Raw genomic sequence first — 23,952 nt, forward strand, 5'->3', positions numbered from 1 at the left:
ACAAGCAGAGAGGGAACAATACATATCGAATAATATCCAGGCGGTATTGCTCCACCTTAGATGAAACAGCCAAAGCGAAGATCAGAGAAGAATTTTTTTGTTGGCGCATCAGTAGTAGCGGTGTACAATGATCTCATCGAGTCCCCTCCGCGGGTTTTCTCCGAAACCCCCTTTCTTGTGAACTGTCCATCCGACACATCGTGTTTCTGCCCACCCATTGGACATAGCATCATTGCTGAGACTTGGTCGAGGAGTGGACTCCCCGGCCCGATGGGCCCAATCAGGCGACCATGTGGCGGCCTGGTTCAGCCGTTCGGGACTCCCGATGATTTCAGTGGATCCGGCTGAAACCACCAACGATTCTCTTCCCCGCGCAAGTCGCACATCGGTTCCTGTGGAAGCGGAGACCGTGTGCCTGTTGCGTTTCACATTGCGTAGCCCGAGGCTTTGGTGTCGACCGTTATTGGACCGGGGTGCCATACCCACCACTGGGCCTTGCAGTCGAAGGGCCCACAAAGAGTGTAGCTCTCGAAGAAATAAAACTTTGTTTGAAAGCAATGGACAGGAGATGGCCGTGTCGGACCCAGGGACATAAGACACAGGAGAGGCCCCGTCTCCTAGCGGCAAACGAGACACATTCTTTCTACTAGGTGCTGGGCGCTCCCTTTCGTTCACTTTTTACGATGTTCTTCACTCCTTTCGTAAGTCAGATCGACTCAAACCCTGGTCCGTTTCTTGCCTAATCGGGAATCAGATTTTGGCTGCTGGCAGCCTCCCAACACTCATTTCGGGAGCCCCCATTCAGTCGTTTTTGTCTCGCCGTGACACCGACACTCCTTCTCTGACTACGCGTGAGAGCGCTGGCTCGTACACCATCTTTGGCGGCAATGGGGAAGCCTCCGATGGATGGCCGGGGACAGACCAGTGGAAAACCTTTGACGAATTGTAGGTTTTCAAGAACTATAGGCAGTACCAAGATTAATCTCCGCCCCTAGGTTCCAAGATAACATGGAAGTCATCAAGGGCTCATGTGGTACATGGGGGAAGCCGTTGGATTCGGATACCGAAATCACCGACCTGAAAGACAGCATCGAACAGGTTGCAGGGCAAACTGGCGTTGACTCCCGATTTATTCTCGCAATCGTGCTACAAGAGAGCAACGGCTGTGTCAGAGTCCCAACCACGGACAATGGCGTGACCAACCCCGGTCTGATGCAAAGCCACGATGGCTCGGGCTCATGCAACAACGGCAATACAGTCTTGAACCCATGCCCGAAGTCCCAAATCTACCAAATGATCTACGATGGCACTGCGGGAACATCCAGCGGTGACGGTCTCAAGCAGTGTCTCGCACAGGCGACGGGCAGTGGAGCAACTCAATATTACCAGGCTGCTCGCATTTATAACTCGGGATCTCTGGCTGCGTCAGGAAACCTAGGCCAGGGGGTGCAACGGCCTGTTATGTCTCTGACCTCACGAACCGACTCTTAGGATGGTCTCTTGGCGGGACTGGCTGTGATGCAAACACGATCGGTTCTTTGACCGGTTCGAGCGGTGGGTCTACTAGCACTGGGTCCTCCCCGACCAGCACAAGCTCTCCTGCACCGTCGCCCACCGAGACCGTCCCGGCCACATCGCCCACAGAGACTGTCCCGGCCACATCGCCCACCGAGACTCCAAGCCCAACAACGACCAACCCCGATCCTTCTACAGGGAGCAGTGCACCGGCTGCATCTGTGTATCCCTACGCCGCATCCCCCTGCCAGAAGTACCACACGGTACAGTCTGGCGATTATTGTGATAAGGTTGCAACAGACGTCGGCATAACTTTCTCTCAACTTCGTCAGTGGAATTCTGGCTTGGATGCAGAATGCTCGAATCTCTGGCTTGGATACCAATATTGCGTGTTGGCTTAAACGTCCGTGCTGGAGGCTGGGCCACTTTGAATGTTTATACGTCAGAAAGAAAGGCTCTCTTAAACCATGTGGAAGCATGTTCTATGATTGTGGCGAAAGCTGGTCTCAACCACAATACTAGCCAAAATAAACAATTACGGATTCCATTGATTGTGCTCTCTGTAACGAATGAAATGGGGATTAGGCATACGTTAGGTCGAATTATTCACAAGAGCTACTTAGGCCTACTAGAAGGTAACTTATACACAGAGATCACCCTGTCGGTCAATATTTGGTGTAGCATAGGGATGATCTGAACCTCTAAGCTAGATTTGTTTCTGGTGGGTGACAGATGGCCAGTGGTTATTCACCTGCTATTATTGAATCCTGAGTGACTGGCATAGATAGCTGAATTGCCGAATACAATATAAAAGCCTGGAGGCTTCTAAGCCGAACTCGGTTAATTCTCATGTATTGACTCTGGATGGGTGGCTCGGTAGGCGGGTCAATCCCGACCCTAGAGTATCTCTTAGACAACGTTGCGATGTAACCATTCCGGGCATTTGGCATCCCCGCAGTCCCCCGCCCACTTATCCCGATGCATATAAAAATTCGTGACCGCTCGAATTTTCTTCTAAAATAAATACAAAGAAAAGTACCAGAGAGGTTGAAGGTAAACGCTTCAAAATGCGAGCGATTTGGCCCAGTTTCCTGTTCGGATGTTCCACCGTCTTGGCCGCGTCACCACGGTCAGACTCAAGATGGCATGAGGAAAGCATAGAGGATCTTGCGCCATTATTCTCCGAGACTACGACAGGCAAGATATGGCGAACCGCAGTCGAGTTTGCGGAGCAGGTAAGAGCGCCTTGATCACCACAGGAGCTGATTTACTGATTCAGGAAGGTCCCTTCCAACTATCCGAATTATGTTCCTAGCACTGGATCTAATGTCGGGCAGTACGTTCTTAGTGATATCTCTTCATGGACGAGCGGCTTTTTCCCAGGATCCTTGTACGAGCTGTTGGAACGAAGCATCAAATTCCCAAATCATCTGAGTGCTAATGGCATTGATCCATCAATGGTACATGCACAGCTCCTCAATCTATCCCGCCACTGGGGCAATCCTCTGCACCGCGAAGCATTTCGAACCGACACCCACGACTTAGGATTCATGCTAATGCCAGCTCTCCAAAAGGACTGGGAGTTGACGGGAAACCGAGAAAGTCTGGACTTTTTAATTACAGCGGCTCATAGTCTAGCTACTCGGTTTGACAAGAGGGTCAACGCTGTGCGCAGCTGGGATACCCTGGTCACCAAGAGACAAAACATTACTGATCAGAAGACCAACTTTTTGATTATCGTTGATAGCATGTGTAGTAAGTCCCGTCATATACCAAATATACTACGCGGCATGTTTAGGTTCTGACCCTGCAGACATGGACCTCCTATTCTATATAGGCAACTACACCGCAAACCAGACATTGATTGATATCGCGACAGCACATGCACACACGGTTCAGCAGAATATTGTTAGAAACGATTACTCGACATTTCATTGCTGTGATATTGATCCCCAAACCAACAAAATCAAATTTCAAGAAACCGTCCAAGGATATAAAGATTGGTCAACATGGACTAGGTATGGGATCTTACCCTCTTTATTACATCCAAGTCCCGCAGGGCTAACTCCTAATTAGAGGCCAGGCGTGGGGGATTCTTGGTTATACGCAAACACATCGATGGACAAAAGATGCGTCCTTTCTTCAGACGGCCAGAGGGCTTGCAGATTACTTTGTTACGCAGCTGTCCAGGTCTACTCATACGTATCCGTATGTCCCTCTATGGGACTTTGATGCTCCCACCGTCAACGGTGTCCTACCTCCTCGCGACACCTCAGCTGGCCTCGTGGCTGCAAATGGCCTCCTACTGCTCCATGAGACACTCCTGGAGCATTCGCCGTATTTGGAAAATGCGATGAGGATTGTGAAAGAAACCATTGAACTGTCACTCTCATACGATGCCGCTGACTTGACCGTTGGATCGGGTGGGAACATCACTGTCCCTCCAGGTCATTGGGATTCAATCTTGATGAATGCAACGATTGATAACAACGAATATGCTCTAGACCGATCGAACAACACCGGACTTGTGTACGCCGACTATTATTTTTTGCAGTTTGGAAATCGACTTTTGGAACGAGGCCTCCGTCGGCAAAACTAGCTAGTGTGATAGTAATGGTTTCAACTCAATTGTCACCCCGATTGTCGTCGTATTCTGGTAGTTCCTGTCTGTTTTGACCTTCTACTGGTTTACTTTGAAAGGTATAGATTAGTGTAAAACTGTCCCCTTAATTAGCAGCAACAATAAAGAACGGAAGCCAGAACAGTCTAAAATACTCAGGAGAAAGGCAATCTGTTGTATTCTTGCTTTATCTATGCCTTTACTAAAATATATGCTTATCTCACGCTGGCTCCATCATCAAACTTCTTCGTGTCGACCTCAACCAGCGAGACCAGATGCACGCCTAGGACTGACTTCGAAAACCCCAAAATCTCAATAGGTATTTACCGAACTATTGGGTACAAAAAATATGCATGTCGCCTTTACCCTTGACCTTGTTCAGCGTTTGAAAATCCGCAACTCGATCGTGCGCAGAATAGCATAAGAAACGGCCGCAAAGGCAAATCCTAGCTCGAAGCCAACGTCGCCTCCACTAGAGGTCGATCCTGCTGTTCTGGCAACCGGGCCAACATACCAGGTTTGACTCATTCCAATTACCATTCCGATTATTCCGCAGCAGAAGGCAAGGAGAGCCGCAATGCCCGGTGGCAACTTTTCACGCTGATCATAATCCTCGGGATGGTAGCCCGAAAAGCCTCGCCGAAACACGAAGTGCTCAGTGAGCGCAATGCCTTCATATATGGCAAGCCAATATCCGATGAAATTCATGAAGTTTTCTAGAACAGCTTCGAAGTGGCTATAGCCGGGTATGGCGATGGCGATGTAAACACCGGTTGAAACCACTGTCCAGACGAAACGGGGGACATGGCGAGTCCACCGTCCCATCACCATGAGGGTAAGAGAGACGGAGTAGATATTTGGGCAGTTGTTCGCAACAATTGATAGGGCAAGTATAACAACGCAAAACTTGCCAAATCCTCCCAACCGGGGGAAAAGTAAAGCACCCAATAGACCCCCAACTCCTGACTCTTGATAGCCTTGTTGATATGGATTGTGGCCATTGTTCTGTCCCGTGCTTGTGACAAGGGCCAGACCTAGCAGCTCTGTAAAGAGAAGCGTCGGGTAAATTCCTAGCCATGTTGCGAAAAAGACCTTGCGCCGCGGGCGATTGCTTGGTTGATATACTGTGTAGTCTGCCGCATAGCTAGTATAGCCAGTGCCAAACCCAAACACCGTAGATCCAAAAGAGAGTACCTGTCCCAGTTCTGCGAGGCCGCTTTCCATTGGGATGTTCATGAAGTCCCCAGAATGAGCGAACACACCGATTACCACAAGGAAAACGATAAATGTGGGAATCCAACTCCAAAATTCGTATATGTGCACCACTTTGTATCCAAAGAAGACAATTATTAGTGTGCAGAAAGCGATAATCAAGATTCCGGCAAAACCTGGCACATTGGGATTCACGGCGTTGATTAACTGTGCTCCCACAATAATGTTGGCAGCGGCCCAGCCGATACAGGCCAACACATTGAATAGCGCAACTGCAATTGGAAAAAAATTAGCTGTATTCCCAGGTTGGATGATTCATAAAACCTACTTAGCTTCACACCCCACCAGCCGAACCAAAATCTCGACAGGACCATTTGCCGTAGCCCAAAGGCCGCTCCGAATGTGGAAAAAAAGCATACCGTCATGACGGCAATCAGGTTGAAAAATATAATGACAAGCGCGCCATCCACAAAGTTGACATTGAACACCGGCTTTCCTAAAACCCCAATGGTGAACGATGGAACAACCATATTTGCAGCGAGCCACTAAATCAAAATTATCAGAACGAAAGACACCAGAAAATAGCTGGAGTGGGAAAGAAGCACCATAGAACCAATATTCCAGTAAGAGCTGTCTGTTCTCTCATCATCTGGGACGCGCTCAATGCCTCGCAACTCAACCTTGAATTTCCCGCCCAGTCGTTGAAGTTTCGCATATGTCGAATTGCCGTATTCAAAGCTCGACGCTGGTACCGCGCCCGTCTCGTCCTCGATCAATGCATTCGGACCTCCAGGTTGCTTCTCTACATCTTCGTTCGATATTTGATCCATGGTCACCGGAAAATACTGTTCAGATCGTCACAGTGTTCTAAACTAAGGAGCAAGCGCTGTCTTTAATATCGCCTCAAATCACACGTGATCCACCGGACCCACGGGGGACTCCGATCCACAAGCCATTCTGGCTTCGAGTCCGGGGATATGTGGCGTCCCATGTGCTGAGTTCCGCCTGATCACGATAATAATAATTAGACTATGTGAACCCGGCCCCTAGTCCGAACCCCGCGTCCAGGATGGCGGGCTGCCCAAATTCCGCATAAAGTGCATCGCGCATAAAAGTACCCACCAATCCAGTAAGTCCTTCCATGTCATATCGTCATCAAGCCTTGGAGCTATGCTCCTTTGGTCTGGTACAGCCGGGATCCCCACAAGCCGGCGTGACGGGAAACGCGGATTCCCGCGACAGATGCGGGGGTTATCACTGATTGGAACGGAGGCCGCCGAGACCCAGCAATGGTCGATCAAGTGAAATCTGGGCGGGTGCAAGTCAATCGAAGCACCGGGACTGCTGTCGTGAAGTCGATCATTCGACTCATAGCACTATCCTTAGAGATCGTTTATCTGTGCGAAATATTTAATAACCAGACGTCTTAAAGCCGGCCTGCGGCGTGATCCGCTATCCTTCCATTGCGGTATCTAGACCAATTCAGGATCTCTCTCTTAACCCTCCGTCGTGCTAAATATTCCGACAGCTTTTTGGCATATCCGTTGCCTGTATGTGTGTGTGTCGGATTAGTCTTTTGACCAACAAGTCCTCACTTCCTGACAGAAATCAACATGACACTCGACTCTGTGACAGATCCTATTGAGCTGCCTTTGATCGATATCTCAAAGTCGGATGATCCTGAGGTTGGAAAAGCGATACTTGATGCCACAATCAAGTATGGCTTCTTTTACATCGACAGTAGAGCTACGGCCGTTACAAATGCCGATATTGAACAGGCCTTTGCTCTAGTATGTCTAGAAAACTTGCAGTTTCCACCTCCCCTCAGCAGGCATTCCTTGGTTTGAATTCTCGGAGTGACATGAAGATCGTCAGATAGTTGACAGTGTTTATTATCACTCATATTCCTGAAACAAGAATTCGATACTGATATAGATTCAGTCCAAGGAGTTTTTCAAACTTCCAGTTGAAGAGAAGTCTCTCTATCGCAGGGAGCCAAATGTGAGAGCTATTACGGTTGCTTTTATGACATTTTTTACGACACTGCTAATCTGACTGGCCATTATTAGAATCGAGGATGGATTGGAATGAATGTAGAAACACTGGACCCTGAGCGCCATGAGGTAGGTTCTCGAAAGTCGGCGTTGTTACTCTCAATTTTAAAGCTGACCGACGCGTATAGCGGGGGGATTTTAAAGAGTTAGTCTAATAAAATGTTTGATGACCGGTAGCATTGGCTGATATTTCATTTTACTCATCAGGGCGATGAATATTGGGGAATTTAAAGATGGGAAAGCCCAGCAAAAGTTACCTCAGTGTCTGGCAACCAACGAGGCGCAGATCGCGCATTTCACAGATCTCTGCAATCAAATCTGCGGCCAGATCCTAAGGCTTCTGGCACTTGGTCTTGAGGTGAACACTGCACTGGGTTATTCAGGCGATAGGATTAACTGAGAATGATGTCCAGATGCAAGAAGATTTTTTCACTTCTAGGCATGATCCAGCAAAAGGCCCTACTGGCAATTCAGTGCGATTGCTCTATTATCCAGCGGCAGTTTCCTCTTACAGACCAGACAAGGATATCCGAGCAGGAGCGCATTCAGACTACGGTAGTGTGACTCTGCTCTTCCAGTGCCCTGGCCAACCAGGGTTGGAAATTCTCACCCCAGAAAGCAAATGGGCGCCAGTTCCAGTGTATCCGGATGGGAAAATCGATTTTCCTTTCCCTCCAATCCTTGTTAACATTGGAGATATGCTGAGTTATTGGACGGATGGACTTTTAAAGTCAACGGTTCATCGGGTTGTCTTTCCTCTAGAAGAGAAGAGCGACCAGAACCACAAACCACAAGATCGCTATAGTATCGCGTTCTTCTGCCAGCCCGTCAGCAGCACAGAGCTTGCGCCAGTGCCCAGCAATATTGTGGCCGCTTACAGAGATCAGAAGCAAGAAAAGGGTCAAGATGTAATTGTCGGTCATGGTGGCGGTGTTCGTCATCTCCATCTTGACAAATACCGACTGACAGCTGGTGAGCATTTGCAAGCCCGCTTGCAGGCCACCTACATTTCGAGCCCCTAGACAATAGTATCACAATCACAAGATTTTATATTCTATGACAATCCCTCTTCACAGTCTATTATGACTTGATAGGGAATAGTTTCCTATCGGGGACTGCTATTTAATGCGGATTGTCTTCGCTCTGGTCGAAATGCTCCCGTGCCCACGGACTTCGCAGTCGGATGGCCTTGCCCTTGTAGAAGAAGATGAATGGAATCGGCACCAAAAGGATGGAAATAAATCCGAGCAGACTAGATGCCCACTCGTAATCCAGCTTCTCGTACATCTGCGTGGCAAATAAGGGAAAGCCGGCGCCGACAATATTGCGAACTAGGATCACACCAGCCAGCGCAGAGGCTGAGTATGTCTGGTAGCTGTCAACAACATAGTTGAGAATACTCAGAATCACAATATAGATCCCGGCACCAAATAGTGAAGACGCGATAATAGGAACAATCCAATGAACGGAGCGATAGCTAGTCCAGCCAAACCAGAAAAGACTGATTGGAATAAGCATAGCGCCTCCACGGGCCATCCACATTCGAGCTTCGGGAACACCTTTCCCATCGTTTTCGCTAACGCGACGGAGGTAATACCGTTCCTGAAGCGGGTAGAAGCAAAAAGCGATCAAAGGGCCAATGGCTAGGCCCAAAAAAACGAGACCCTGTTGACCCGTGTTAAAGGGGTGCCCCTTGGGAGGTCCAAAAACCAAAGGGATGGCTTCATTGAACAGATATACGAGGCCGTAGAGGAAACCGTTGTATATGGCCGAGAAGGTTGTGATGGGTTCCGTAAAAAGGAAGCGGAATGGTCGCGTAAGAGTGATGGCAAAGAGCTTGTGCAAGCTCTTGCTGTTGCCAGTATGCATATCTGTAGTCGATTCAGAAGATCGCAAATTTTCCTTTTGCATTTGCTTGCGCACACGTCGGGCCTTCTTTTGTAGAATGATCGTGTGTCGCGTCTCTGGCACGGTGAGGACCAGCAAGATCCAAATGCCTCCCGTCATTGCCATGAGAACCCAGAAGATCATCCGCCAGCCAGCATTGAGCCCAATGTAGCCGGTGACCACAAGGGCCATCGGTGGACCAAACGTGGAACTTAGCCCATACACGGCCATGGGCCCACCACTCTCATTTCTTACCCACAAGTCGCTGATGCTTCCACCGGTATTGGTTAAAGGTGCGCCCCCGGCACAGCCGCCAATGAACCGACACACGAGAATGGTGCCAATGTTAGGAGCCAAAGCGATCGGGAGCTGGAAGATGAACAGGAAGAACCATGACACGACATAAACCGGCTGACGCCCAAAATACTCCGAGAGCGGAGCGAGGAGCACGGGGCCAATCGCATAGCCCAGCACGTACAGAGACAAGCATAACGTCGTGACCTCCGAAGAGACCCCGAATTCCTTCTGTATCCCCATCGCACCGGAGGAGATACCTCCCGCGCACCAGGTCCTGTCTCACGGATTAGTTCATCAAATCCCATGCAAGGAGACGGGGTACACACGTGAACACATTAAGCATACTGACGAGGCACGTTATATACCATTTCCTCCATTTCGGCCAGTTGCGGGGGTTGTCGCGGTCGTCAAAGGAATATCTGATGAGGATGGGCAACGCATCGTTGGGTTTGCTCCGGGCCATGGCGATAGCCTGTTCCTCCGACAGCACTAGTGTGGAGTTCTCCCTACAGGAGTCGCTGACTTTCTCGGCATCCTGTATTTCGTCAGTCCGGGGCTCCTCCGTCGGTGACATCATGGCTTCCATCTATCACGGCAGGTTGGAACAGTTGAAGAGAAGAGCCCTGGAGTAGTCGTAGATGATGTGAGGGGGACACAGAAAAGAAAAACAGAAAGGAAGAAGAGTGATAATAATATGAAAATAGTGTGTGGGTAGTGAAAAGACTGGAGCCTTCATCCCACCGAGTGCATTCTTCTCCATAATTGCCCCCCAGCATTACCGAGGCGGGTAGGGTTTGCCACCGGGTCGGCATTCGTTCAGTGGTTCGGGCTGCCGAAACAGAAGCCATCGGTGGACGCTGCTTGGCTCGGCGCTGCTCCACCCGAAAATCCCAATAGTAAATGTGGGGGGTGAGGCAATTCTGTGTGTCATGAATTATGATATGTTATTATGCAGGAGGCGGTACTTATACGGACACAGTCAGGCGCTTTTGTTTCTCCCGGGATGGCCGGGAAATGTCTTCTGTGTATATGAATGAACGAGCCGATGGTGTAAAAGCTTCAAATTGTCCTCCCATCTAGTAAGGTTCTGCAACTTTTTCTCCATCAGTCCAGATGCTGTCCATCTTCGTTACAATCAACGTCGATGCCAAATCTTCTTCCCTGTCGCGTGATTCGCTCAGCGTCAGCATGAGCCTCGACATCACCCTCCGTATCACCATGGCTAGACCAGCTAGGAAGACTCGAGGCTCTGGTTATCGTATCCGCCGCGTAAAGCCCACTTTCATCTAAAGATTTTCCGGCTGTCGTCCACCAACCCATCGAGAATGTCCGGCCTTCAAATACCCCCCGCCTCTTCAGCTCGTTGTCGTCACACCATTCCGCTTCTGAAGGTAAAAAATCATTCTCCAGGATCCGGGATCCGTACAGTAAACTCGCCACAGCTGCGATACTACATGGGTTAGTAGGCAAGACTCGTTTCGTCCGCATGAATGCTAGAGAAACTACGGCACACACGACCATAGCCCCCATAAGTCCTTGAAGAATGCGTGTTGAGAGCTCTTCTTGAACAAGATAGTCGCTCCCATCATGGAACATCGCTTTGTAAACTGGTGCCTTCGAGGTCATGGGTGATATTACCCATGATCGATTGAGGGGTTTGTCAAAGGACTCATGACCACAGCTGTTCAAGGCCTGCGCCGTGACAATACCAAAGATCTCGTTGGCACGGGATATGAGCCTCGATGGATCACTGAGCTCCTCTGCAGGGACACCATCAATTCCATATACCAAAGCCTGCTTCATGAGGTCAGGATCACCGAAGGTGTTGTACCCTTTGGAAGGCAATACATCAAGCAAGAATGTATAGATTTCTCCAAAACTGACAAACATTGTCTTGTCAACAGTGATCGGCCGGGCGGATCCCTTCACCACTCTCGGCTCAAACTCTGGATCGAAGGAGAACGACGGCACTTCCAGACGGACGTCAACATCAACCTCCTCCATTGTTGCATTGCAATCTATTACGTGGTGGTTTGCGGAGGTATTGTATCTGGGGTCTCGATAACATTTGCTCCACAACATGCGATGACTCGGACAGTATGAGGGGAGCCCAGGATAATAATCATAAATCCCGGAGGAGAATTGGTATCCCCGTTTATTTGGCTCTGCATCTGGCGCACATGACGAGGATCGCACATAATTGTTGCAATCAGGAGTGGGATCACATTGCCAAACATCATGGTAAATTTGTACTTCGTTGGTGTATGTGGTATCCTTCCACGTGCAGCTGCCGTTCTTGAGTTCGTGGCAGTTGAGTCGCGCACGCAACGCTGGCAGGCGGGCTTGAATATATCCACGTGCAGGAGTGTCAGTTGTCTTGTCGTTGGAATTCGCGAGGGTAAACTTAGGGAACGCAAGATCTTTGTAAGTCCATTGGGGATAGGACATATTTAATTGAATGATCATGCCGGAAATAGGAGCGGTCGTGAAGTTCTCGCGATTCCAATATGCCGATGGATCTCCAATATTCCATCTTGTCGCTTGCGTGAGATTGAGAGACGAAATCGCTACGGAATTCCTGGTTGTGTAGAGGCCAGAGACAACAATGGGTGTGATTGCGCCTAAGAGCAACGGGAAACTTGCTGTCGCCATGGCCCACTGTCTTTTGCAAAGGGTGTCGTAGACAGCGTAAATGGAAATTTTGCGCAGCTGATTTTCCAAAATACTTGTCTCCGCTGGAGCGGATCCCTGTGTGAGAACGGAATATGGTTGAAAGACCCGTGCGCCAAACTCGACAGATTGAAACAAGCAGCGGATACCAAACATAATAATTGCGGGAAGATAGGACCAAACATAGTGAAAGTATGGTGACATGCTTCCAACGGATGCAATGCCACGAGAGCGCTCAGAAATGCGGTAGATGATTTCCAGTGCCACGATGACCGCAAGAGGGATAGCGAGCAGAGGGAACCGAATAACCCAAGTCGACGAGAGTGGGCTCCACCAGACCAGTTCATTGGTCTTAGCAGACGAGGCATGCACTGTACTTGGCATGTCATCGCACGGAAGAATCCTAAAGTCTCCGCTGTTTGTCGTTTGTGTTATATACCGGCTCTGAGGCAAAGCTGAGACTGTCATCTCTGACTCTGACTTATAGTGAGAGGTTTGGAACGTAGACATAAACTCTGAGCTCCGCGATAATACAGTTGCAAGCCCTCCAATGGAGCTAGTATCTCTCGAGCATACAGAGACAGGGACATATAAGTATAGCAGAAAGGATGTATCCACGATAAGAATCCCAATCAGAATAATCATCGACCAGAATGAGAGAGGGCGAACGAACAGTCGTTGCTCGATGATTTGCTCACTACCTTCGACATTGTGTGGATTCGGCACTAACAGTGAGTCTCTGACCACCATCCGCATAATGCAGCTCCATGAATCCTTGATTGCCGCCACAAAAAGGTCAATGGAGTCCAAAAATTGTTCAGGCGTAAGGGTAGAAGTATAGACATATGGGTTACTCATGCCTAAAGCATTTGCTGTGAGGGCCAGCGATCCATAAGCTGTCGAAAGGATTTTGCCGCCTGTCACATTTGCAATGGTCTCCACTGTGACGAGTTTGTTGGCTGGTATGGAGGTAGATATGCCGTTTCGTTCAGGATCTCGCGAAATTGTCACCGGTCCTCGGAATATAGTATAGCCTGGCTCACACATGATGGCTTTGGTTTCCTTCGGGAAGAACCCCTCACCTGGAGCAACTACTGCCCAAAGACGATAGCCTTGACTCCAGGAGACATTCATCGAGCCATTCGCCCTTTCACATTGGGCAAAAAAAGCATCAATTCCAGAAACTTCGTACCCAGGCTTTTGTCGTACCGTGCATCCATCTTTCGAGATAAATTCAGCGGTCCAGGCCGCGGGACTGCCAACCATCGTAGGGTTGAACTCGAACTTGACGGTCACATTGGAACATTTGAGGGTTGGCTCAAAAATATCCAATTCAGCTTGGTATTTGTGGTTTGCAGTTATAGTGTAATTATCGATCGGACCAAGGTTTGCGTTCTGGAAGGGTGGGTAGACGTAAGGGTCGTGAAGGCCAATTGGCCGACTCATATTATCATTCATAAATCCAAGACAAGCCCCCATTGGCCGGGAATTGCTATAAATAGGATTCCAATCTGTCGCGTTGAATGTGTGTGTCACAGTGAGGTTCACGGCCTGATTTATAGGAACCGGGGTGAGCTCGAATAGAGCCGTGGAGAACACAGTTACTGCGTTTAGTAGCAACGAGCCCGCGATGCAAATGGAAACCAGATAGTGTTTCTTCTTAAAGGACTTGAAGAAAGATTGAACATTCCAATTTGAGAGGTAGTCGAGAGAAATGCTTTCTGAGGCGAGCGTCGGCCCTTGGGACATTAAAACCCACGGCATCAATTGCACAGCCCGATATTCTACCTGAGTCCAACCCGCAGCCAGGGTCGTGAACACTGTGAAAAATCAATTAGACTAACTGCATATACATCAGGACCAAACAAGCTCAAGTAAACTGGACATACCGGCTGTTGGACCATATGTCCATAAGTAATAATATTTTGAGCCTGGTGTTTTTATCCCAAGGCTATTATGCTGACGTCCAGAGTAGACAAACAAAGCCACAAGCGAGCACAAGATGGCAATGAAGATAAGTAGAAACAACACAATGACAGATCGGCGTAAGAAGAAGGGTGTCCAACGGGGCCGACTGTCATGGCAGGGGGTATCATCTCTCTTTGCACTGTAGGCGTTGGTGTCTTCTTTTGCGGATTGGATCCAGTTTCCGGGCTCCCGGACCATAGGAGTGACATAGCATTCAGTTGACATTGTGGGAGCCCACCCTGATAACTGCGAAAATAGGCCAACCCGACAATTTTAGGATCAATGGAGACTCTTTCTCCAGTAGATGAAGTAGAGGCTTGAATTATCGAGAGAAGATTGAATCATGAGCACAGGAGCCACAGGGAAGAGAGCCCGCATTTATGGCTCTGGCTAAAGTGCATGCCAGGGTCCAGGCCGCTCAATGAGCCTCGGCGGGTGTGTTGCATAGGCGCGTATTTTTATGCAGCCATGGGCGGGTAGCGTAGTTGTGTAGTCAACGATGATAGGCGAGCAGACTGAGATCGGCACTCTGAAACACGAAGCCGCCCCGATTCTTATGCTCGCGCCAACTGAAACCAAACGCCAATTTGCTGTTTTCCGACCGGGAGTAAGGGCAAATAATTTAGTTTCAACAGATGGCTAAATGTGGTCACATAATTATAGTAACGCATATCACTTCAGCGCCCGCTTTGGAAAACAACCATCAGCGAAATCAGGGCAAACGTTGACTGTGTGAGAGCAATGAATCGAGGAGCACATTGAACAAAAAGGCACGACACAGACCAAAAGCCTAAATCAAATTGCCGCTTGGTCTAATACGAGTTGTATGCTATTCACTTAATTTTTTGGTGGTAGCTTCCAACTAGTATTGTTTATAGAGCACTAACACCTGCCTCTGTGGCTAGTGTGAATAAACCCTACCGATTTGTTATTAGACGGTTTGTTGTTGAAATTGAATCGTAGTAGAAACAATACCAACAATGCCACATATGATCATTAGAGAAATAACAAAAAACCTTGGAATGGTAGCTCGGAGTATAAAATGAGCCAGAGCGGTAGCTGGCGCGAGCAGGGAGCTGCATAAAGTTGTTGAAATATCGTTGATCCATGCCAGACGAGCCATCTCCTTTGGAGGGCGCAGCTTGCCATGCCCAGCCATTAGGCACGAGCTGAAGGATGAGCAGTTGTTCAGGGCTACAAAGGTAATGGAGAGCTTTCCTACCGCGTGATGCTCTGTTCACAGAGAGAAACACTTCAGTATCCTAGCTATTCCACTGTGAATGTTCAGTCTCCATCTAGTAACAACTGTAGACCAAGAAGCCTTTGTTCCTCTCTGTTTTCACTGTCAGGACTACACGTCGTGGTCCAAATTGTCTGTAGCCGTCTCTGTACCCAGGTCGCTTGGCCCCCAGGTCGGGTATTGATTAGCAGAGAGAGGAGATTCTGCACCATTTGGTATTCATTTGAAGACACCGCAATCGATCCCAGTATAGCCAGCGGCCATAATAGGAAACTGGTGAAATAGTGCTCTGCATCTGCCAGGGCCATCGCCTCCAGCCCTTGTCCCAAGTAAATGCCCATCCGTCGACTCATCTCTCGCAGCGATATCTCTGGATTCTTTTTCAGCAGTAGGATTCCCAGAGTAAGGGCGTAGAGCGTGCTGGACTGCTCGTCCTCGGCTCGCATCAGTGGGACACACTGCCTGAATTCGTCCTGCAGGTGCCTCCAATTTTGTCGTTCGCCTCTTTCCAGAGGGCGAGACAGGCGAGCAAGCTTTGTAGCGTCGGCAATGAGCACAAAAAAACGGTAGGGCGCATGCAGAATAGGCTGCGTGGAGACGGAGACGCTCAGATCTGGATGGTCCGGAAAATACTGCGTCAGGTCCCGTTGATCCCGAAATCTCGACAGTGCATCCAGCGAGGGGTCAAAAAGCATCATCAACGAGGCGTGATACACGAACGATTCAATGCAAATGCGGTCGAAGACGGTGGCTGTTTGGGGTGAATTTCCCCCCGCGGGGACGACGGAGGGCCAACAGCGTCCCGGAGGCCATGACATGCGGTGTGGTATTGGGCACCGCATCTCGTCGACAGCTCTGTTGAGTGATTAGCGTCGCGTATGTTCCACATCTTCCCCGGCCATGACATACCTCGAACACGGACAGCGAGATCACCGTCGCTAGAAGACCATCATTCGTCTCTGGGTTTCTGAGTTGGGCAATCGTCTTCTGGAGGCCCGAGATGGTATACATGTAGCTCTCAATGGCGCACTGAATTGCCCAGTGCGACGAGGAAGCCAGCTGCATGCCGGCAATCGATATCATGGCTCCCATCAGTGGAGGAAACTCCCACGCCAAGCGTAAGAAGTGCGTTTGATCCAAAAACCGTGCCAGTGAATTTTTCCGCACCAGACGAGGGACCAGAGTGGAGGCGTAGTACCGGTACAGATAGCCGTGCTCTTGTAGCTGGAACGGAGACGGTAGGGGGACTGGGGGTGATAGTCGCAGGTCTGACAGCCCCGAGGACGATCCGACGGCGGTGCTGATTCGATATCTCTGGGCTCGTCGTCCGTCCCCCAGTTCGTTTCCCGAGGGCCACAGGCAGCCAAGCTCGTTGCGCGTGCAGGCTCGGCATCGCGGACGCGTTTCGTCGCACTTCTTTCGGCGTTGGCGACCTTCGTCCAGTCAGCATCGGCCGATATCTGTTAAGGAATTGTTTAATCTCACATGGGAGACAACCCGTTTTCGTGCGCAGCCGGGCGGTGGATTGGGGGATCATGGACGCGATCACGGACGGGAGGGGAACGCAGAAGAGAGATTCGCGGGGAGAAAGATGCCGAGGGTGAAGAGTGAATCCGAGAACTAAGGCGATACGAGCACGATTACCCCAAAGCGGGAAGTATATTTCTTTTTCAATATGACAACATCGTCGTAGATTAGTTACCTCCGACAGGTTGAGATATATCTATATCCTCGATCGTACATGGCCCAAGGGGAGAGAGATGTCTTTTGCCTCCTACAATCCCCACAATCCTCTCCACCCTCACTTCCCTCACCTGATCTTACAATTCCTGATCCCAGCCATCTACGCCCGGCCCTGGCTCAGATGCGTGACGATCGTGTCGTGGTACGACCGTGCACGCGGCGTGGTCGCTTCGATGCCCACCAGCTTGGCCGCGTCGTCCCACCGACGCAGGGCAACCATCTCATCCCGCAGCGGATCCCGGTCGAACGCGCACAGCTCGTCGCCCTGAAACGGTCCGCCCTGAAAGGCCAAGGACTTTTGTGATGCCGTCGACAAGGAATCATAATAGGCGCGATCGACCGCGGTGAGATATCTGTCCCCATGAGCGATGCGTGCAACCGGCTCGAGACGCGACTTACCGTTTGGCCGCCACATGGCTGTTGACCAAGCGACACACGGTCTCGCTGAATCCCACCGAGTGAAGGTACTCGGCCCCGATCGCCTCGTGGCCGACCCGGCCGACATTCTCCGCGCTGTTGCGGAGGCTCATTCGCACCTCTTTCGAGGCCTCCAGCGGGATGATCTGGCCAATATCGTGCAGCAGAGCGGCAATCACCAGCTCGTCGCGGGCACCTACGACCGCCATGAGTGAGGCGCTTCGCCCAGGGAGTAGGGGACACATACCGGCAGTGCGCGCCTGGTGGGCCGCTTGAAGCGAATGCTCCAACTGGTTGATCGATTCGCCAATGTAGTCTCCCTGCCCATACTGTTCCAGAGCACCGAGCAGAGCCTCGGCGATAGCGGCGGGCGACTGCTCAGCCATGGTCATGGGTGTCACCGGAAGGGCAGAGTGAAAGGCCGTGAATGGACGAGAAGGGGGTGCAGAAAGCAAAGTGTGGTAAAAGCGAGGCGAAAGGAAGACACGGACAGGACTTTAAAGCAAGCAAGGTATGGTCTGGTCCGGCAACCCGTTTTGGTATTTTCTCTGTTCATTGATGGGATCGGAGCAGGCGCCGGAGCCAGTCTCCACCCACGGTGGGTGATGAGTCGCGATGGACTCTTGGGTGGTCTCATCCCCGAAAATTAATTCATCTGCGTGCTCCCCTCTACGTCCACGCTTTTTGTTTTATTTTTATGTTATTTTTATTTCTCTTCGCGTGGGAGCATACAGGGACTAGGAGTACAGTTGCTAACAATCCATGCGCCAGATTCCATGACGTTACACTGCGGCCACTGATTTCGCATCCACGGTCAACATGGGGGAGCCAAAGGCGTAGCGCACCCGGCCCTCCTCGTACGACTCGCCGTCCTTTCGCATATGGGTTGCCGGCCACAGCTGCCGCCGATCTGCATAGTATTGATCGTGCAGATTGCCCTCGGCGGCACAGTTGTAGGTCGCATAGATGGCCTTGCGATCTTTCGTGCTGGTGTTGGCGCCACTGCGATGCGCCAGGTAGGATCCAAACACGAGGATGTCACCTACGGCCGGTCAGAATCCCATGCACTCGACATTTTGGCCTGAGGGTCACCTACCAGACTGCAGATCACACGGGGTCCACGGGTGCTGCTCGACCCAGGCGGGCTCAATGCATCGATCTCCCCCTAGAGGAATCTCCATCCGGTGGCTGCCGTCCACCACTTCCAGCCCGCCATTGGTGGGGCCCATCTCGTCAACGGCCGCCAGGATGGTCAGGTGCTTTATGTTCTTGACGTGTGTATAAGCGTTGGCATCGATATGCGGATCAAAGCCTCCTGGATTGCCAGTGAGCGTGGGTTCACACGGATTTGGGACACGGGCTCGCACCGCTGCCTGCCAGCTTGTAGTTGATCTTTTCCTTGAAGAGCAGCATCTCCTCGCCGGCCAGCTGCTGCAGCACACTTGTGGCGCGCTGGCCCCTTAGGATGCTGTCAAATCCGGTGTGGGAGTTGGCAAAGTTCTCCGTCCGACACAGCACGCGCTTGCCCTCCGCGTTGACTTCCTGTCCGTGGCATTTGATGAGCGTGATTTCTCGCTCCACGAGTGTCGGCCTACCTCATAAGGCATCCACGGCACGTCCGCCGTGCGTGGAAGGTCATGGATCTCCTGAGCCCATTGCCGCAGTCGTGCTGCCTCCTCCGCGTTAAAGAAGGCGCGGATCAAGAGATAGCCCCGTTCCTGATAGCTCTGCAGCTGTTCCGAGCTCAGAGCGAAGTAAAAATTGTCCATGACGAACAGCACGAGGTGCCACAAACGTAAAGTCCAGGGTCCGGGCGTGTTCCCAGCACCCCTCCACCTCGACGGCATTTCATTTTATATTCGGCCCCAGTGTCACCGAGGCCAACCGAAGGGTCTCGAGAGTGTCGCGCTTCGCACCGACGGCGGCTCTTCCAGGCGACGCGAGGGTCGGGCGCCGTGCGATCAGTGGGCCTGCCCTGAGCCAGTCAGCGGAACACATGGGTGGACCATTGGCACGGGCGGGCCCCACCCGCGGGTCCCACGTGTAGAAACTGTATTGTTCCTGGGGAGCTTGGGTATTCCTAGTTCGGCTAGGCCGTCGATGATCATCGCGCATTTCCCCCGACGAGGTTACACTGCGACCGCGTGCGTCTCTGGTCTGGCATCATTGGATGCGGTGGCCGCAGAATTGGCTGGCATCACGGCGATGCTGCAGCGTGCTTAGGCTACAAATGATCGCGTCCGGTCCAGTCCGAGAGGGCGGATTCCGTGTGCGAAAATACTTTTGTCCTTGACTGCAGCACTATGGCGGCATCGCCCGATGACTCGGTCATGCAGATGAATGAGCCCAAAAAAGAGATCGCGGATGAGGAATGGGATGTTGAGCAGCGCGATGCGGCGCCGACCCGACACTCTGGTATCCTCAACGTCGTCGTGTCGGGACTGGCGCTGTTTAGCGATGGATACAATGCCGAGATCAGTCCGTTCCCATCTTTCTCGAGAGGGTGGCCGATGCTAACGTAGTGGTAGTTGGGTACATGGAGCCTCTTTTCGCGGTGCTGTCAGTACATCCAACCCACCGCTCTGGTGTTTGACCCAAGCCCAGTCAAGCCTGTCGCTAACAAGTATCGGAGGGGTAGTTACAAAGATGGCATGTCCAGCACGATCACATCGCGCCTGTCCAACTCCTATCTCATTGGAGAAATTTTCGGAATGCTCTTTTTTGGGGCGCTCATCGACCGCGTGGGTCGTCGCGCGGGCGTGGTGGCTGCTACGATCTTCTTGATTCTGGGTGTGGTGCTGGCCACCGCGGCTCATGGCACATCACAGCTAGGGTATGTCCGTCAAATTCTGATGGGAGCGGGAGTTAATCCTCTGACCTTAGGATGTTTTGGATGATGATCGTGGCCCGCGGCATAGCTGGCTTTGGCGCGGGCGGCGAGTATCCGGTGTGTGCCACGAGTGCCACGGAGGCCGCCGATGAGACACCTCAACTGCGCAAACGGCGCGGAATTCTGGTCGCCGCGACCACTGACTTTGCCGTGGATCTGGTATATAAGTCTTTTCAGGAGTCCTGGCGTGGTGGAAGGGCTAACAGTCATTTAGGGCTTTGTCGTCGCAGGGTTGGTTGCATTAATTGTGGTTGCATGTTACCACCAGGAAAATTCGGAGGGGGTCTGGCGGATCACTTTTGGACTCGGAATGGTGGTAAGCTTGAACCCCGGGAGCTGGCGACCCGCAGCGAACTAACGGGGATAGTTGCCCATCTCTGTGTGTTTCTTTCGACTACGGATGATCAACTCAACCCAGTATCGGAAACATGCGATGAAGTCACAGTACCCATATTGGTTGGTCCTCAAGCGGTATTGGAAGCCTATGCTGGGAACCTGTTCGTGATCCTTCAACATCTATCCCGTTTCCAGGACTAAATATCAGGACCTGTAGCGCTCGCCTGGTTTTGCTATGACTTTGTGACGTATCCATTTGGCATATTTTCATCGACCATTATCTCCCAATTGGCAACGAATAATACCACCGTGCAAAACATTGGATATGGGGTCAGTACGCTCGGTGTGCGAGGATCAGGCAGGGACGCTAACAAGCGATTTCATAGACTGTCATCAATTGTTTTTACCTCCCAGGCTGTTTAGTCGGAGGGCTTCTCATGGACCGCATTGGTCGCAAACAGACCATGACCCTCGGCTTTATGCTGTGGGCAGTGTGGGGGTTTATTCTCGGAGGTGCCCTCAAACCCATCCAGACCGTGTTTCCTCTCTTTGTGGTCATGTACGGCATCTTCAATGCTCTTGGAGAAATGGGACCCGGCGTCTCCACCTTTTTGTGTGCCGCCGAGTCGTTCCCAACACCCCTCCGTGGCCATTTTCTGGGCTTTGCCGCGGCAGTCGGCAAAGCGGGCGCCTCGATTGGGACACAGGTTTTCACGCCGATCCAAAACTCGTTTGATTCTGTTCAGAAGGGCCAACAGGCAGTCTTTCTGATTGGATCTGCATTTACGGTGGTTGGTGGTCTCGTCGCATGGTTCCTCATTCCAGACATGTCCCGTGAGTTGGAGACAGAAGATGCACGGTTCAGAGCATATTTAGAAGAGCATGGGTATGATATCAGCATGTATGGAGAGGCCTTGGTGGTCAATGCAAGGAGCTGATATAGAGTGCCTTTCTCGGCCGTGATTTGTGGGTGGAGGAAACCCTTCCCTGAAGCAGACACAAAGGAAATAGGTTCTGGTTGATATACAACACTAAATTATCCGAAAAGAGGGGGGCTGGGGATGGGTCAATTTGAATCAAAATGATGTAAGAAATATGCCATTAAAGTTGACGTTATTATGTGTGAAGTAGGAATCAGTAGGGCAGTTGAATGTTGAATATATGATTTGAAATGGAACAATCATTGTTCCCTACCTCACTCCGTGGGCTAAGCTTTTCTGATGATACGCCATTCCGCAAGTTACGAGTAGCATTCATTTGACTTGATCTCTCATAATTGTTCGGAGGTCTTCATAAGTAGCAATCAATGAAACCCACGTGCTCAAATGTCGGAGGTAGGTTACGTGTAGGGCGTCCTGCAAGGCGTGTAGACTTGAAAGGTGATGGATGGTAAAAGGCCTTGGCAGTACAAGATGTGCAACCTACATCGACGATCTGCTCGGTGCATTGATAGCCGCCGTTGTGATTGACCAATTTTGACCCAGGCCAGCTTTGTGCATATTGAGCGAAGGCGTTGCACAGGTGGCCGACACCCATTATGAAGGTGTCATTATCCTTGGTCGGATTGTTATTGGGCTTGGAGTTGGCAAATTTACAACTACGTCGTTGCTATGGCTCCTTGCCAAAATCGAGGCCCAGCACTCATGATGTATCATTTTTTGCAATCATTCTCTCAACTCATTGCCTCAGGTCTAACTTAAGGCACCCAGAAGACGACAACGTCATTGACCAACAAGCTTCCAATGGGCGGGCCTTGTCGTTTTTCTATTAACCATTTGCGTGGGACTTCCTTTAATTCCCTAAAGTCCGGCTTGGTTTATCCGGTAAGGGAAGAGGAGCCATGTTGAGCAGTCGTTGCGAAGAATCCATTGAAGTGAGAGAGAATACGACCAGTCATCCAATATCATCCAACTAGAAAGGAGAAAGCAATGCAAAGATGAACGAGTCCAAGCATCATGCTCATTTAGATCTCTTTATACACCTGCGCCTAACATTCTACACTCTCTCCACTCTTTCCATTTGTTGGCCACAGCCTCGAATGAAGACGACAGCCGCTGCTACCCTAAACACAAAGGGAAGCATCGTTGGGCCCAGCCAACTATACACTTTCTGCCTCTGATGTACACAGGTCGGGAACGGAGCGCAGCCAACGGTCAACAGTCGAGCACGTTACTTGAAATGCACACTAGGGTTGTCATGTTTGTAATTAATTCCATAGCTTTGCACGTCACTATATTCCCCGGGAGATCTCAGGGCTCAGACCTCCGCCCGCGCCCCGCTCGACGTTAATCAAGCTACTACGATTATCCTCGATCAGATCGAGCCAAGAAGACGACCTGTTCCGCTGGAGGTTCGTTAGCCCAGCAAATATGTAGAGTGACATTTTTCTACAATTATGGAGTCATTCTTGCCCAGGCAATGGCAGTTGACGACTTGTTATGATTCAGTTGATTATGAAATTTCTTCAGATCTTTGCAGTGGCCACTTCTTTCTCACAAGCAAGAGAAACAGATGCCGCACACATCTTCTGGTCACCGCGTCCATGATCTTATTTGCGTTTGTTATTCTAACCCCTATTAAGACCCAGAAAATTCCTTACATATCCTGCCAAATATGTATATGATTGTTGTGTTTCCTATGTGGTTATAGTGGCCTATAACTTCGGCATGGGGCCTTTAATCACATCATCTTTCGAGAATTGGCCGTCGTAGTCAACCGAAACAAAATCATATCGGTCTTCACTGTTGTCCTTTATTTACCTTCCCGGACATTTCCTTCACAGCACCATATCTATATTATACTTCAAATCTGTACCAGTGCTCGGGTTTTTTTATGCAGGCTCAACACTTTCACTCTCCCGTCGGTTTGATTTTGTGTTGGAGAGACAAGGGACAGAATCAACCTTGAGATTTCACGCTTCTTTACTGAGAGGTACCCAGCAAGCAAATGGAGGCCATAATTTTTACCCTCTAAAAGGGCTGACGGTGAGCACAGCTCCATGGATATTGAAGAAATGTGCATTGAGCAGGTTAGTTAAGGCATACCTAGCTATTTTTCACCAAAATCGGTCAAGCTTGTTAACTTACACAAGCGTCAGAATGCC

At 50.5% G+C, this 23,952-nt stretch overlaps 12 protein-coding genes across 12 annotated transcripts; 4 read left to right on the forward strand and 8 right to left on the reverse strand.

The window, feature by feature from the left end:
- Positions 1-108: 108 nt before the first annotated feature.
- On the reverse strand, positions 109-480 carry N7510_005105 (uncharacterized protein; the record flags this gene model as incomplete). The annotated part of the gene is made up of 1 exon (XM_056977031.1): positions 109-480. The coding sequence occupies one exon, from the start codon at positions 478-480 to the stop codon at positions 109-111; it is 372 nt and encodes a 123-aa protein (XP_056836987.1).
- A 528-nt stretch (positions 481-1,008) lies between these two features.
- On the forward strand, positions 1,009-1,916 carry N7510_005106 (LysM peptidoglycan-binding domain-containing protein; the record flags this gene model as incomplete). The annotated part of the gene is made up of 2 exons (XM_056977032.1): positions 1,009-1,463; positions 1,589-1,916. The coding sequence occupies 2 exons, from the start codon at positions 1,009-1,011 to the stop codon at positions 1,914-1,916; spliced, it is 783 nt and encodes a 260-aa protein (XP_056836988.1).
- A 666-nt stretch (positions 1,917-2,582) lies between these two features.
- On the forward strand, positions 2,583-4,114 carry N7510_005107 (uncharacterized protein; the record flags this gene model as incomplete). The annotated part of the gene is made up of 4 exons (XM_056977033.1): positions 2,583-2,750; positions 2,799-3,270; positions 3,329-3,533; positions 3,592-4,114. 4 exons carry the CDS (start codon positions 2,583-2,585, stop codon positions 4,112-4,114), a joined length of 1,368 nt encoding a protein of 455 aa, XP_056836989.1.
- A 399-nt stretch (positions 4,115-4,513) lies between these two features.
- On the reverse strand, positions 4,514-6,177 carry N7510_005108 (cytosine permease; the record flags this gene model as incomplete). Its single annotated transcript, XM_056977034.1, has 3 exons — positions 4,514-5,619; positions 5,676-5,892; positions 5,953-6,177. 3 exons carry the CDS (start codon positions 6,175-6,177, stop codon positions 4,514-4,516), a joined length of 1,548 nt encoding a protein of 515 aa, XP_056836990.1.
- A 783-nt stretch (positions 6,178-6,960) lies between these two features.
- N7510_005109 (isopenicillin N synthase family dioxygenase) lies at positions 6,961-8,423 on the forward strand (the record flags this gene model as incomplete). The annotated part of the gene is made up of 6 exons (XM_056977035.1): positions 6,961-7,137; positions 7,289-7,348; positions 7,417-7,470; positions 7,530-7,546; positions 7,609-7,759; positions 7,815-8,423. The coding sequence occupies 6 exons, from the start codon at positions 6,961-6,963 to the stop codon at positions 8,421-8,423; spliced, it is 1,068 nt and encodes a 355-aa protein (XP_056836991.1).
- A 100-nt stretch (positions 8,424-8,523) lies between these two features.
- On the reverse strand, positions 8,524-10,171 carry N7510_005110 (MFS transporter; the record flags this gene model as incomplete). The annotated part of the gene is made up of 2 exons (XM_056977036.1): positions 8,524-9,859; positions 9,912-10,171. 2 exons carry the CDS (start codon positions 10,169-10,171, stop codon positions 8,524-8,526), a joined length of 1,596 nt encoding a protein of 531 aa, XP_056836992.1.
- A 518-nt stretch (positions 10,172-10,689) lies between these two features.
- Positions 10,690-14,448, reverse strand: N7510_005111 (DUF3433 domain-containing protein; the record flags this gene model as incomplete). Its single annotated transcript, XM_056977037.1, has 3 exons — positions 10,690-11,035; positions 11,099-14,075; positions 14,145-14,448. The coding sequence occupies 3 exons, from the start codon at positions 14,446-14,448 to the stop codon at positions 10,690-10,692; spliced, it is 3,627 nt and encodes a 1,208-aa protein (XP_056836993.1).
- A 1,059-nt stretch (positions 14,449-15,507) lies between these two features.
- N7510_005112 (uncharacterized protein) lies at positions 15,508-16,161 on the reverse strand (the record flags this gene model as incomplete). The annotated part of the gene is made up of 1 exon (XM_056977038.1): positions 15,508-16,161. One exon carries the CDS (start codon positions 16,159-16,161, stop codon positions 15,508-15,510), a length of 654 nt encoding a protein of 217 aa, XP_056836994.1.
- Positions 16,162-16,186: 25 nt separating this feature from the next.
- Positions 16,187-16,856, reverse strand: N7510_005113 (fungal Zn binuclear cluster domain-containing protein; the record flags this gene model as incomplete). The annotated part of the gene is made up of 3 exons (XM_056977039.1): positions 16,187-16,318; positions 16,373-16,687; positions 16,737-16,856. The coding sequence occupies 3 exons, from the start codon at positions 16,854-16,856 to the stop codon at positions 16,187-16,189; spliced, it is 567 nt and encodes a 188-aa protein (XP_056836995.1).
- A 450-nt stretch (positions 16,857-17,306) lies between these two features.
- Positions 17,307-18,009, reverse strand: N7510_005114 (HD domain-containing protein; the record flags this gene model as incomplete). Its single annotated transcript, XM_056977040.1, has 2 exons — positions 17,307-17,559; positions 17,606-18,009. The coding sequence occupies 2 exons, from the start codon at positions 18,007-18,009 to the stop codon at positions 17,307-17,309; spliced, it is 657 nt and encodes a 218-aa protein (XP_056836996.1).
- A 396-nt stretch (positions 18,010-18,405) lies between these two features.
- N7510_005115 (phytanoyl-CoA dioxygenase family protein) lies at positions 18,406-19,470 on the reverse strand (the record flags this gene model as incomplete). Its single annotated transcript, XM_056977041.1, has 4 exons — positions 18,406-18,665; positions 18,720-18,938; positions 18,991-19,165; positions 19,219-19,470. 4 exons carry the CDS (start codon positions 19,468-19,470, stop codon positions 18,406-18,408), a joined length of 906 nt encoding a protein of 301 aa, XP_056836997.1.
- A 456-nt stretch (positions 19,471-19,926) lies between these two features.
- Positions 19,927-21,787, forward strand: N7510_005116 (uncharacterized protein; the record flags this gene model as incomplete). The annotated part of the gene is made up of 7 exons (XM_056977042.1): positions 19,927-20,101; positions 20,228-20,456; positions 20,507-20,672; positions 20,728-20,829; positions 20,881-21,010; positions 21,067-21,179; positions 21,236-21,787. 7 exons carry the CDS (start codon positions 19,927-19,929, stop codon positions 21,785-21,787), a joined length of 1,467 nt encoding a protein of 488 aa, XP_056836998.1.
- Between the last annotated feature and the right edge of the window lie 2,165 nt (positions 21,788-23,952).

Source organism: Penicillium lagena, assembly GCF_028827675.1.
Source record: "Penicillium lagena strain IBT 129212 chromosome Unknown utg000002l_segment0_segment0, whole genome shotgun sequence".
NCBI lineage: Eukaryota > Fungi > Ascomycota > Eurotiomycetes > Eurotiales > Aspergillaceae > Penicillium > Penicillium lagena.